At 41.1% G+C, this 13240-nt stretch overlaps 1 protein-coding gene across 2 annotated transcripts in view; it reads left to right on the top strand.

The window, feature by feature from the left end:
- tyw1 (tRNA-yW synthesizing protein 1 homolog) overlaps positions 1–13240 on the top strand; it is a 78529-nt gene that overhangs the window by 18806 nt on the left and 46483 nt on the right. For both annotated transcript variants that reach the window (XM_080731305.1, XM_080731306.1), the window contains 3 exons: positions 2770–2822; positions 2917–3035; positions 5604–5713. In XM_080731305.1, the coding sequence (XP_080587431.1) occupies positions 2770–2822; positions 2917–3035; positions 5604–5713 (282 nt within the window). The remainder of the gene's footprint in view (positions 1–2769; positions 2823–2916; positions 3036–5603; positions 5714–13240) is intronic.

The following is a 13240-nucleotide window of genomic DNA, read 5'->3' as shown; positions in this document are numbered from 1 at the left end:
GCAGCAAAAAACTCTTGGTGTTGGGAGTGCTGAAGCACGAAGTTCGGGCACTGGGAAGAGGAGTGTGCCAGTGTGTCTTTAACTTAGAACTGTATGGCAGAAAATAATTAAGCTAGACATGCACTGCCAGCTCAAAAAAAACGCTTTCAATGGACTTAGCAAAGAAATTAATTAATTATTGGTTAAAGATATGTTACTTTATTCCGTTTTAGTTTTCAGAGACAGTGCACAATATTAAAAAGTTTGCCAGCTTAGCCAATATGGCTAATTTTCTTAATTTACTTAATCAAGAGTAAATTACCTAATACACATGGTGAATAAATTAATAGGTTCAACAACAAAATTAAGTTCTAAATCAAATTGACTAAGGCCAATTGAAAATCCTTCTGCTTCCATAGACTTTCGATGCAGTCTTGAACCACATACCATATGCTTTGCTAATCTTTCAAATTGGATTAAAATGGATGTCGTAGACTATTAAATGAATTCATTTTTCTATCACATGAAAGTGCCTTTGGGGCTACGCGCAATTCGTGCAAAACATCCTTATCTCTAGCCTTACAGGATGTGTAATATCAGTCCTTAGGTTAATACAACTCAACAGCACTGAACTGCAGAAGTTTAACCTAAGTTTGCTCCGTCTGTACACTTTGCCTCCTTTGCTGTCACAGAAAGACAAGTGGTTATCAAAGATCCTGCAATGCTTTGGGCTTTGGAGCCTGTGATATGCTCTGTGTAGGATGGATGACTCAGGACAATGATTTGAAAAGAATGCCATGCTGTGTGATTTATGATAACAGCAGTTTATCACAAATAACTCTGTTAACAAATATATTATCTCGGCCAGGCAAGCTGAGATATTTCATTCAGCCTTGCTTGTCTCGTTTGTCTGTGTGTCTGTCTGCAGCTAGGCTGTGAGATCAGGACCTCAATTCCCGAATATCTTTTTTAATTGGGAAGCAACAATATCATTTTGTTGAATTAATAATCACAGAGCAATCATCCCTCCAAGGTGTGGTATACCTGTCCTACTATGGACTAGCCACGGGTGCCTGCCTGTCCATCTGGCTCATGGGATCAAACCACTAACTAGCCAATTACAATGCTCCTTTCCCTAGGGACAGGAGCATAGAGACAGATGGGCGCCTACAAATTCACACCCACAATTGAGACAGCGACACCACTTTGGGTATGGTGAATAATATACTGTCAATTGGGGGCGTGAATTTGTAGGCGGCCGTGTGTCTCTATTGTACTGTCGGAGCACTCCACCCTATGGGTATATCTCATAGGGTGAAGCTCTACCCTATGGGATATACTGGTACTAGTTAATTGCAGGCATTCAGTTCACTGTCACAAGCCAATGCTCCAAACTGAAATGCCAACTCGTCAAAGTTGCACTGTACGTAGATGATCATCTTTGCATCTAAAAATATATATTTTTCTGCAAATCAAGAAGTGCTTGAAAGTAGTGTTCTTATTGGTGAACATATTATATTGCTCTACATTTAGAGACAAGCCTACTGTAGACAGCCCAGAGCCCACTGCCTTGTGTTGTCTTCTCACAGAGGTCTTGCAAAGCGTGTGGCATTGAAAAAAATACGAATTGACTGCTGATACAAACATAATTGACACAAGGAATTAACAGTCACTTTTTGAATGAATCCCCACGGTTGCATAACAATCTATGAATAGGGAATTATGACCAAAACTTTCACCGACCAGCTGTCAACCGACTTTATGATTTTCTGTGTTGCCAGTAAAAAGTCTTTGAGTACCAGGAACTATTAAAAGTGAAAGCGTAAAGGAGAAAATGTTGTTTTCTGCCTCTTGTCAGTCTTCATTACTTATTTATCCTGTTTGGGTAATAAACCTTGAGCAGACACTTGAAAAATAGTCCTATCAGTGAATTGCCTAAAGTAGATGCATACAGTATCTCTTTTTGCAGGTTTCTCAGCCAAACAACTGTAAAAATCATTATCATGTAAGCATCCTTCCATCAGATCACACTTAAGCCATATCTTATGTAGAGCTGGCAAACCAGCACAACTAAAGTTACTTTGTATGTTGAATTGTCACCACCAGCGACTTGCTAGTTAAGGAGCTGCCATGTCAAACATGGAAAAAACAGCTGCCAAACATGATGTTTTATTTTTTTATTATTATATATAATTCACAGAGGACAAGACATTGTAAGAGTCAGTGTGTAAAGGAACTAAAACTGTAAAAAAATAACCTTCAACATGGAGGCATGCCAACAGTAACATTGTGTAAGCAATAACTTGAGTGTACCTGGGCCAGCTATCTCCACACACTGTAATCTCAGCTGGATTATAGCATTTTGTTTGCCTGAAGAATTGCTCGTTGACAGTAATGTAAATTATTAACTGTTGATAAAATGCTATTTTGTCATCATAAAGCACACCAGGCATTTGTCGTTGCCCATGTATTATCCAACCTCGGACATGCACATTAAAGGACAACTCCAGACTAAATGACACATACTGTCCCAAATGACTTGCCATGGAGTCTATTTTGCAGAATCTCCCCTGTCGTCCATGAGTTTCCCCAGCAGACCCCAGCAGCCCTGATAGCAATGAGCCAAGCCCATAAGCACATCGCTTTTACGTTATTTGTTGCGGTCAAAAGTGTATCTGCGCTGTCTGTGTATTTACACATTGGTTATCTTATCATGTAAACGTGTGATTGGTATTGTTCAGCAACAGATTGTGAAGTTTTTTTAATGACTTTTTCTCTTTATCTGTGCAGGATACAAACTAATTGGAAGTCACTCAGGAGTGAAACTTTGCCGCTGGACCAAGGTAGGGTATCAAATGCCTTGCAGCATACTGTTATAGACTTTTGTGACAAATGAAATCCACAAAGCCAACAAAGTGTGTTGTTTCTTCATGCTAGTCTATGCTACGAGGCAGAGGAGGCTGCTACAAGCACACTTTCTATGGCATCGAGTCTCACCGCTGCATGGAGACGACTCCCAGCCTGGCCTGCGCTAACAAGTGTGTCTTCTGCTGGAGGTAGGTGGCTGAAGAATGGACAAGAGATTGGGGTTGGGATCCGGAACCGGAGGAACCGGATCCGACATTGAGGAACCGGAATCATTTCCATCACGTTTGGAACTGTTTCCGGAACCGTTTTTTATCACACCATCAGAGCTAGTTTGTGGACTTCTTCACGTCTGCTATATGCAATTACTGTTCATTACCAGTGGTTCTAAAATGTTTTAATTTCAAGGACCACCATAACTCTCAGAGTTACTGACATACAGACACATTTGGAACCCCCCCTATAGAATCGTTAAAGGGAACCGCTAAGGAATCGGACCGTTAAGAGTGAATCGGTAAGGAACCAGAATGATTAAAATCTCAACCCTAGACGAGATTGATTTTTGTGCCTCAGCTGATGCGTCCAGTCAAGTACTGGACGCATCAGCTCACAATTAAGTTATTTGCCAACACCGATGGCTGATTGATTGACCTGTACAACCCAGATCCAGACCCAAAAATGTTTCCTCTGCACATGGTCTAATAAACCAGGATGTAGTATATTGTTCTCTTTCCCTAATTAATGTACCTACAGCTGCAGTATAACGGTATAAATCCCTAACCGAACTCCTTCATTTCATGTTTGCTAATTAAAATCACTCTGTCATTGAGTAATGCTTTCTTTCTCAACCATGTTGGTGATTAAGGGATGGAAGGCTAATGCCCTGCATAATGGGGAGGAGGAAAAGGTGGAGGCTAATTCATTTTGACAAAGGCGAGACAGGGCGAGGGAACATGCCACCCTCCTCCAAATTCCCCCTGCCACTAAGGATATGCCATTCTCTTTTGGGTTATCCATCTGAGAAGCCATGGAAAAGTGGTGTTGTCACCCATGGGCCTCTAGCCGTAAGTGTGGCACTACATTGGATTGGCAATGGCAGTTTCTGTGTCTGTATGTGATAAACTGAGTAAACTAATTTATGGAAAGTCAATCAGACACACAGCCAAAATGCATTACTGTAGCTTAAATGGCATTGGCCATCACTGGTTGATTTTAGATTGATTTTATATTTTTTGGCTTGTCTGGCTTAATTGGTCATAATAAAAGCGTTCACAGTCAGGCTTATGTCAGGCCACAGAATGTATGAACCTGCCCATAGTGTTTTATGTGCCACACCCTGCTTTAACTCCTATTCAACCAGTATGAAGTTGCTGGGAACATCTGAGTAGAGGAAGAAATGTGTAGTTAACCTGTAGCTAACCTTTTTATATCTAACACATTTAGTTTCTTGGGGTGGATCCCCGAATGGCCGTCATGGTTTATTTTCAGCTTTGGATTTCCCTTCATAACATCTCAATTTGATATTAACACCAAGTTATCTTATTCTCACATATACTGTATGTAATTAATTAAATACCAACTGTAACTAATTAACTTTAATCAGGAACACATACTGAGCACTGCTCTGACTCATTGCTTTAAAGGGATATTTCACTTTCAAAACATTTTGGGTCAATTTATCGTCTACTCAGGCTTTTGTGAACACCCCAGAGTTTTCAAGTTTCTTGATTCAGTATTTAGATATTTGATATAAATGTTATCAGACACGCCCCCTTCCTATTCAAACCCATTGTAACTTCAAACTCCATTAAAACACCGCCCTTGGTTCTGTTGACTCATACTGTCCTGATACGTGAGGGGGCTGTGTTTTTTCAATTACTTTTTTCAATTATTTAACATTTACAATTATTAACATGGTTAAAATGGAGTTTGAAGTTACAGTTGTTTTGTATAGGGAGGGGGCGTGTCTGATAACATGAATAGCAAATATCTTAATACTGAATCGAGCGACTTAAAAACTGTCTGGAGCTAGTGAGCTAGTTAGTGAGCTAGTGAGCTAGTTTTTTGAAAGTGAAATATCCCTCTTAATGGATATAGACCAACACTGAAGAGTCATTATTGAGCAGCGAGACAGCAGCAGTGTCGGTGCATCCCTAGTCTCTCAAGACAGAGTTTCAATTTGCAATGAAAATCTGTCAGCAGCAGTGCACGGTGGTTGAATTGTAGAGCTCCTAAGGGGCAGGCCCTTGAGGAGGAAGCAGTTTAAAATTAGCATAAAGGCCATATGGCCAACTCTGATTTCCTGCCACCAGGGGTGTCGCACCAAATTCTGGGCCCTGGGTACAAGGATTCACTGAGGGCCCCCCATGAATGTTCTTCATAGGGGGAGGGGGTTTAACCCATTTAGACTGGGAACGTATTATTACGCATTATTTTGTGCTTTAACTACTGAAAAATAGCAGATATTTGAAAAATCTTGATAGTTTGTGCAAGTCTTTGAATATTTCAAATCCTTCTAAGGTTTTTTGAAAAACGTATGTTTCCCATTTAAAAAAACAAAACAAACATATATTCAAAGATTTGCAGATTTTGCACACATTTCCACGCAGTGCGGCACTCTGTGCCACGCTGTGAGCTTGTATATCTGCTATTATTCAATATCTAAAGTATGAAATAATCAAGGTCCCTCCACCTTGGGCCCTGCCCTAGTAACTCAGTCACACTTCCTCCCCCCCTGTGACGCCCCTGCCTGTCACCAGACACCACACTAACCCAGTGGGCACGGAGTGGCGCTGGAAGATGGACCCTGCTGAGACCATCCTGCAGGAGGCCATGGAAAAACACCAGAACATGATCCACCAGTTCAGAGGTCAGTGGTACTACAGCTAATGGATCTCACTCTCTCTGTCTTTATGTCTCTTTTTTTCTCTCTCCATCATACGTATATCTATATATCTGTCCCATCTCATTTCTGATGAAGCATAGACATGTGCAATACTGCTGATGATTTGCCTTTGTCGGCTCATCACACTCTTCTCACATTGTGTCATGAATGATTTAGCCTGTCGCTTGCATGCATGCACGCACACACACACACACAACCTCTTGACTTCAACCTCTTTATCTTGAGTGTTCATTCTTATTCACAACGAATGATGGAATGTTATCGATTAAATTGCCAATTGCAATTGTCGTCCGTGAATGAGTGATTTGGACTTCTGTTTACATTTTAAGCTTGTCACACTGTTTCTCTGAAAGGGTTTGAAAACTGTTGTGAAAATCTAGTGAGAACAGAATTCTAAGAATTATTATTTCTAATATAATATTCGATTTTTAATTTAATTTATTTCATATGTAAAACAACTTTTTGTTATGTACTATACGTACAGTATACCTGTTGATACTGTAGTATGTTTACTTTGGACCTAATTGTCATAAATACATTTACAGCATACCCCCATTAGCATGCAACAGGGGGGTCCACACATAAAATAAAAACATGACATCTAGGGAGTGAACATACAAGGTTGTACACTGATCAGTCGAGTTATAGGTAAAAACACAAATCGGCCTGTTATAGCGCCACCATGAGGCTGATTAGATTTTTTTAAGTGGCATTTATTCAAAACGGACCAATCCTGCAAACTTTGGAAGACAGTTTTAGCCAATCAGGATGGAATATAGAAAATCGGACAGATTCATGTCGATCACATGACTATAGAGATACTATCTACCGATTTTTGGACAAAATCTGTAGGAGTACTGGGCAAAAGTTAGTCTTTTCAAAAATGGGCTTCCTGGTGGCGCTAGAACAGTGAACTTAGGACAATAACGCCAGCACTCACTTCAGAATGAATTCTTCTTGTTTTATTGAAGGTTTTCCCCCAGCAGCCTCAAACAAGTGGACGTTTCGGCCAAACAGGCCTTCCTCAGCATGTAACTGAGTTACGAGGAAGGCCTGTTGGGCCGAAAGTCCATTGTTTGAGGCTGCTGGGGCAAAACCTTCAATAAAACAAGAAGAAGAGTGCTGGCGTTCTTGTCCTAAGTTCATTGTTTGAGGCTGCTGGGGCAAAACCTTCAATAAAACAAGAAGAATTCATTCTGAAGTGAGTGCTGGCGTTCTTGTCCTAAGTTCATTGTTTCCCGAGCTGTGCACCCTAGACAAATATAATTTTGAACTACTTTTTTGACGAGTGCTCCTTTTTTCTCTTCCTGAAGGCGCTAGAACAGGTCAATTTGAACGAACGGGCGGACGCACGGACACACACACGCGCACTCACAGGCGGAAGGACGGACAGACGGACGGACGGACGGACGGACGGGCAAAAACGTAGTCTCTCCCCATGCCTTTTGGCTGGTGGAGCCAATAATAATCCTTTCCTTTCGTACCAAAAGAAATGGCAATAATATAGCCTAATAATAATTAGCTATGACTATGGTGACTGGATTCCTAACAACACTGGTGAATGCTGTCATATATCCAAGGTGAAAGTGATGTTTTTTTTTTTTGTTTTTTTTTTCAAATCTCAAACCATTGTCTGAAAGTGTGTACTGCTACAACGCAGGACTGGTTTCTGGAGATATGAGGTGCCGTGCAAAAGGCTACAACAGGTAATAGATGACAACGCAGCGTTATAAGGACAAATTGAAATCTCAGTTCCAACAGAGTGGCTTATGATGTGTGTGGCAGGGATTAAGGGAAATCACAGACTATAACGACAAGCACCAGTCGATCGAGAGTGCTAATGCTGCACTGGTGAACAATCTTAACACCACCCCAGTCTGCCTGTCTTGAACAACTACTGCATCTGCCCGGTAGTGCTGACCTAAATGGTCATGAAGTGCTTTGAAGGACTAGTGAAAATCCTCTCCCTCGCACCTTGGACTAATTGCAGTTTCTCTGCCAAAACCAGGTTCCGCTCGAAATTTTATATAGCTTCCGTCTTCCCATAGATGGTGTGGTAACAATCTTGTTGTTATGTACATTAACTCATGGGATGCCCACGAGGTGTCTACACGCCAATCTCTTTGATGTCGCTGGAGGCCCACAATGTTTTGACGTGTTTACTGTATGTACAGTATTAACTTTAAATCTCACCGTTAGGTTGGGGCTACGCATGGATGTAGCCCATTAGCCGCTAGTCGCTTCAAGTCGACGCTGAGTGCATCGCGCGTTTTTCTCCATATACTCCAATGCATTTCCGCATCTTTAACGCCCTCTCTGATGTTTGTTTTATGGCTAAAACTGTGGCGGGGTGTGGCAAAATGTCCACATTTTGATCGGCAATGAACAGTTATGATCAACACTGGTCCATACAGAAAGTTACACAACAACATCCTGTCTGCGCTCATGTGACCAAGTGACGTCATGACGCATGCATTGACGCAGCAGGGCCGGATTCAATACAATGGTGGTGGGCCTGGGCAGCGAGAGGGGATAAATGGGGCTCAATCCAGGGGCACCCGATGTGTTAATTGTTATTATTAGCACAGGTTGTGGAGCATGCCAACATTTTGTGCCACCTCTACCTGTAGAGAGTGACAACAATTAAACCCTCTTGAATCTGAATCTTACATAATGGTCAATAATATAAACTATACTATACGACTTAAATATTTTTTTACTTATTTAGTAACATCTAATATGAAATACACGCTCAAGCTGCTGCATTCTTCTACACTTGAAACTGCATGTATTGTGTTGATAAAGATGCTACCAAGGTAATTCTGGAGTGTGACATCACATTGGTTCTGCAGCCCATTGAGACTGAGGGATACTTTTAGTTTTATCACTGTCAGCCTTGCCACGCAGGTGCACACGCTTCCGCACACACACACACACACACACACACACACACACACACACACACACACACACACACACACACACACACACCCCTAATCATTGTTTGCTACCAGTTTTCTTTGCAAGCAGAACAGATTTTTTAGACAACTTGTTTTGACAGGTTCTGGCGCAATTTGCCAAACGGTCTTCTCATTGTGACAGATTATATAAAATGTGTTTTGAGCAATTTGTTATTTCCCTTCAATTCAGGATTAAGACTTCAGTTGTCTTGAGTGGATAACTTGAGTTCTTAAAATAGTATTCTGAATGAATGACCACATCAACACACAATTGCAACACCCTGCAATTTCCTGTCTCCCTTCTATCCTATCTAAACAAAGCATAAGAATAAAGAAAAGGAAAGAAAACAATTATACCTACGGTATACCTACACCTTGAATTATTTCTTCCACCTCCAACAATTAAAAAAAAAGAAAAAAAAAAAAAAAAACGCCCTTCTGGCGTGTGAACAATTTCTTGCCTGGAAACCAGACGAAACTGCCACTGCAAAGAGAAGAACAAAAAAAATGTATTTGGTCAGCACACAGGCACGCACGCACAGATTCAGTGCGTCTGTCTGTCTGTCACCGAAGACACAGACATTCCTAGATGTTCAGTTCTGGACAACCACAGGCCAGAACAAATTTCCCATTTGGGACAACAGATGCCCGGGACAGTTACACACACACACACACACACACACACACACACACACACACACACACACACACACACACACACACACACACACACACACACACACACACACACACACACACACACACACACAACACACACACAGAGATTCCAACTTATATATAGATTATTTTTAATATTATTAATGCTGCTACAATCTCTGTGGAAATAGTACAAAAGAATGAACAATCATGAACACCTTAACACATACCCTGCCATTTAACAATACCTTAGTACTCTCATATGCCACTGTCTCCATAGACTTCCATGTAATTCATAGTGCACGGATCATGCACACCCATGCCTAGATAATGCACCACGTGTGTCCACATTGCTCACATCTTTCAAACAAAAAAATCCGAATGGAAATCCGTTCAGGCATTCATGAGATAGCAGCCATTATGTTTTCCTAAAATGTAAACAAAGATGGCTGCCATGTTTGAAAGATGGGGTTGCTATGGGGGTTAAACATGCAATTTCGCGATTGCTATCATGCCTACTACATTCTTTTGGGGTCGATTTTTTTTATTATTATTTTTTTTCTAAAACTGGAAATTCTCTGGATTATCAGGCCTGGCAGGGAGGGACATTAGCATATTCTCTAGACTATCGGGCCTAGCAGGGAATGAGTTAATATTATTAATGCTGCTACAATCTCTGTGGAAATAGTACAAAAGAATGAACAATCGTGAACACCTTAAAGTAACCTTGATCCAACGTCCATATCAACTTCAAGGCATATTTCCGATATAATGGACAGAATTTGATTTGAACGTTATAAAGTATGTGTGTGTCGTAACATAGAGAATGCTTTTTGTTTGTTTTTGTATACTTTGAACCCTAGTATCCCTATTCTGGCCATTCTGTGAAAATAGCCAATCTATAAGCTCACAAAGTGTCGCAACATGAGACGTTGTGAGCGACGCGTCTTGAGCCAGTAGAAGACATTTGGTTAAGCCCGTATCAGAGTGTACGGTGGAGAGCTATCCACCGCAAATTTGAGGTGGAAAGCTTTCCACCTCAAGTCAGAAAATAAGTGCAGGCCATCATAGTCACGGCCCACAGTGAAGTCCTTCACCCTGTCTAGACCGGTTCAGCTCGACCAATCAGTGAACAGGGTGTAGAGCCTGTCTGTCTGATAGTAAAAACAGAGAGATGTGTTGGGACTCACGGTGGAAAGCTCTCCACCGTGAGGAATGGTGTAACGTAGTTTCATGACTCAAAAAGACTCGAAAAGACTACACCGCGGTGTAAAGCCTTCCACCGCGGACCCGACTATGATACGGGCTTAAAGGGTAAAAGGAGTGGACCAGTAGACCCCTGGGTGACCCTGGTGAAACGAAGTATATATACACCGTAGGATTTAAATGTTTAAGTGCCAGTGTCTTTTTGCAGGTGGGATCCAGAGGACGTGTTAATGGTTATGTAAGGCCTGACGTCAGTCTCCATCCCACGTGTTCACGTTGCTACAGGACACTGTTAATAGTGTTCCACGACCTTGCTGTTCATAGACTTGAGTTTGATAAGCTTTCCACTTTTGAGAAAGAAAGGGGGCCTCTGGAGGACCGTGAGGCTGCTACACAGTAAAATCCTCAGCGTCGCTTTAACTCTAATCAGACGGGCACATACTGTAAGGATCAATTTGGTTACATTTTCAGTTTTAAATGGATACATTATCACAGATGATTTTACTGTGTAGCAATTCAGGTGGGAGTGCTACATTTCACATAGGTAATTTCAAGACGATATACCTTTTAACGAGGTTTCTGACACTTCTAACGTATCGTAGATTGCTAGAAGTGGCTGGTTCTTATGAGGTTTTAATATGAGGGGTTTCTCCAATCTCCAGATTGTTGAAGGTTCCTTTTAACCACAACCTAGTGTCTGGTGCTAGTCACAGTTCTGTCTATAGAGGCATTGCTCTGAAATGTTAATTATGAATCTAACCACCTTTAACTATTTGACAATGCTATGAAGGACATGAAATCAATATTCAGTGCATGTACAGTACTTGAAATAGGAATGTTGTCTGTTAAAGCTACAGTGATAACTCATTAAATTCCCATGATTGTCCATGATTTTTATGCTGTAGGCTTTTGAGCTTTACAAATTGTTATATCATTCCTATTTAAACATACAGCTTTCAAAGAGCTTTATTTATTCAGCACCAGGCAGAACGTTTGTACTGGATAACCTTGATTTAGGCACTTGTACCCTAAAAAAATTATGTTGGGGGCTCAAACTTATCAGTTTCAAATGTATTGCACTCCATGCTATGGACAGTACAACTGCTTTCTAAACAAATTTCAACTGAGCAAAGATTAATGATAAAGACAAACATCAGCATCGTCTCTGAATATGTTAAGTTCTCTTTCCTGTTCAGTTTGGTTCATTAAAGGAGCTATAGTCAACTTTTTCTTGAAAAACGGATGCTAAAATAAAAATGTTTCGAAAATATTTTATAAAAAAAACAAGCTTCATATATGTGTTTCTATTCAAAAATGACCACAAAAAGCGTAAAATAATGATAAAATAATCATTTTGGCCATTGTCAGACCGACACTTTGTTTACATTCTAGTCTATAGACTAGGATGTAAACAAAGTGTCGGCCCTAATATGAAAAAGTTGGCTATAGCTCCTTTAACTGAATAACTTCATTCAAACCAGCAATGCAGTGGTCTCAGTGCAATTTATAGCTTGACTACATGTATTTTTGGACTCCATCCTCTGTTTTTGTAATAGACATCTTTCGCCCACGCCTCCTGGAGCAGGCTGAAGGCTGCGGAATGTGTGATGGGTTACACACTCAGCTGGTAGGATTTGTGTTGATGAGCACATTTTAACAGCAGCCAGCAGGCCTTGCCAAGTAGATCTACTGTAATCAGTGCAGTGGGTGCTAGAGAGACCTAGACCACCCACTGCAAAAGCAGAGCAAGATGCAGGGAAGGAGAGAGGGAGTGGGCCAGCCTCCCAAAACAAAGAGGTTTTATTTTAGGAGTTAAGGAAGTGTTAGCTCTCTATCCTCTGTTCGCTTCTCATCTACCCTCTGTTCTCCCATTCTCTAATGCAAACTTTCGTTTCTATTATTTCGTTTTTTATAAATTCTGTGCACTTGTGCTTCCACATATAAACATGGCTGTTCTGATCTTTCGCATGATGAGGTGACTATTTGAAACTTGGCCGATGCCTGTTGAGAACAATGCCCGTAGGGAACGTATTCCCCTCCTCTCATTCAATACCCGTTGTACCTGTTTCACCCGTTGAAAGATGGCGTCAAATTGATGTCATCGGGGATCTCTATTATATGGGCATAAAGGGACACAGCAAGACAGACAGGCGAAGAGATCTCATTTACTGTATGTACATTGTCCCCATATATGGGCATATTGGTTTTCACTTCTTGACAACTGCCGATCCGGCCGACTTCACACTGGGCACAACACTCCCTCGGGACCTACACACACCGCATTTGGTCAGTCCTCAACTCCTCAAGATACATGAAGGAGAGATATGCATGCACACACACGCGTGCAAAAAATAAAATCGCAATTTATTTTCAGATCACCCCTTGTACCCGACTGTCTGCCTGTGATCTCACAGACTTCACACTGGCACCATATAATTCCCTTGAGTCCATGGTGACACGCACACTGAGTTTGATGTTCATTGGTCGGCCAGTTCTCAAGATACGCAAAGGACACTTTCACTCACTGACTGACTGACTGACTGACTGACTGACTGACTGACTGACAGACCGACTAACTTTTGCTGCACACAATACTACTACTACTATAAGTGTCACATTGTCAATTTATAGAATCTGTGTCAAATTTACCTGTATTTGACCTCTGACC

This window comes from Nannobrachium achirus (genome assembly GCF_963921795.1).
Source record: "Nannobrachium achirus genome assembly, chromosome: 8".
In the NCBI taxonomy this organism is placed as follows: Eukaryota; Metazoa; Chordata; class Actinopteri; order Myctophiformes; family Myctophidae; genus Nannobrachium; species Nannobrachium achirus.
The sequence above is the reverse complement of the archived record's forward strand: the minus strand, read 5'-3'. Positions and strand labels throughout refer to the sequence as shown.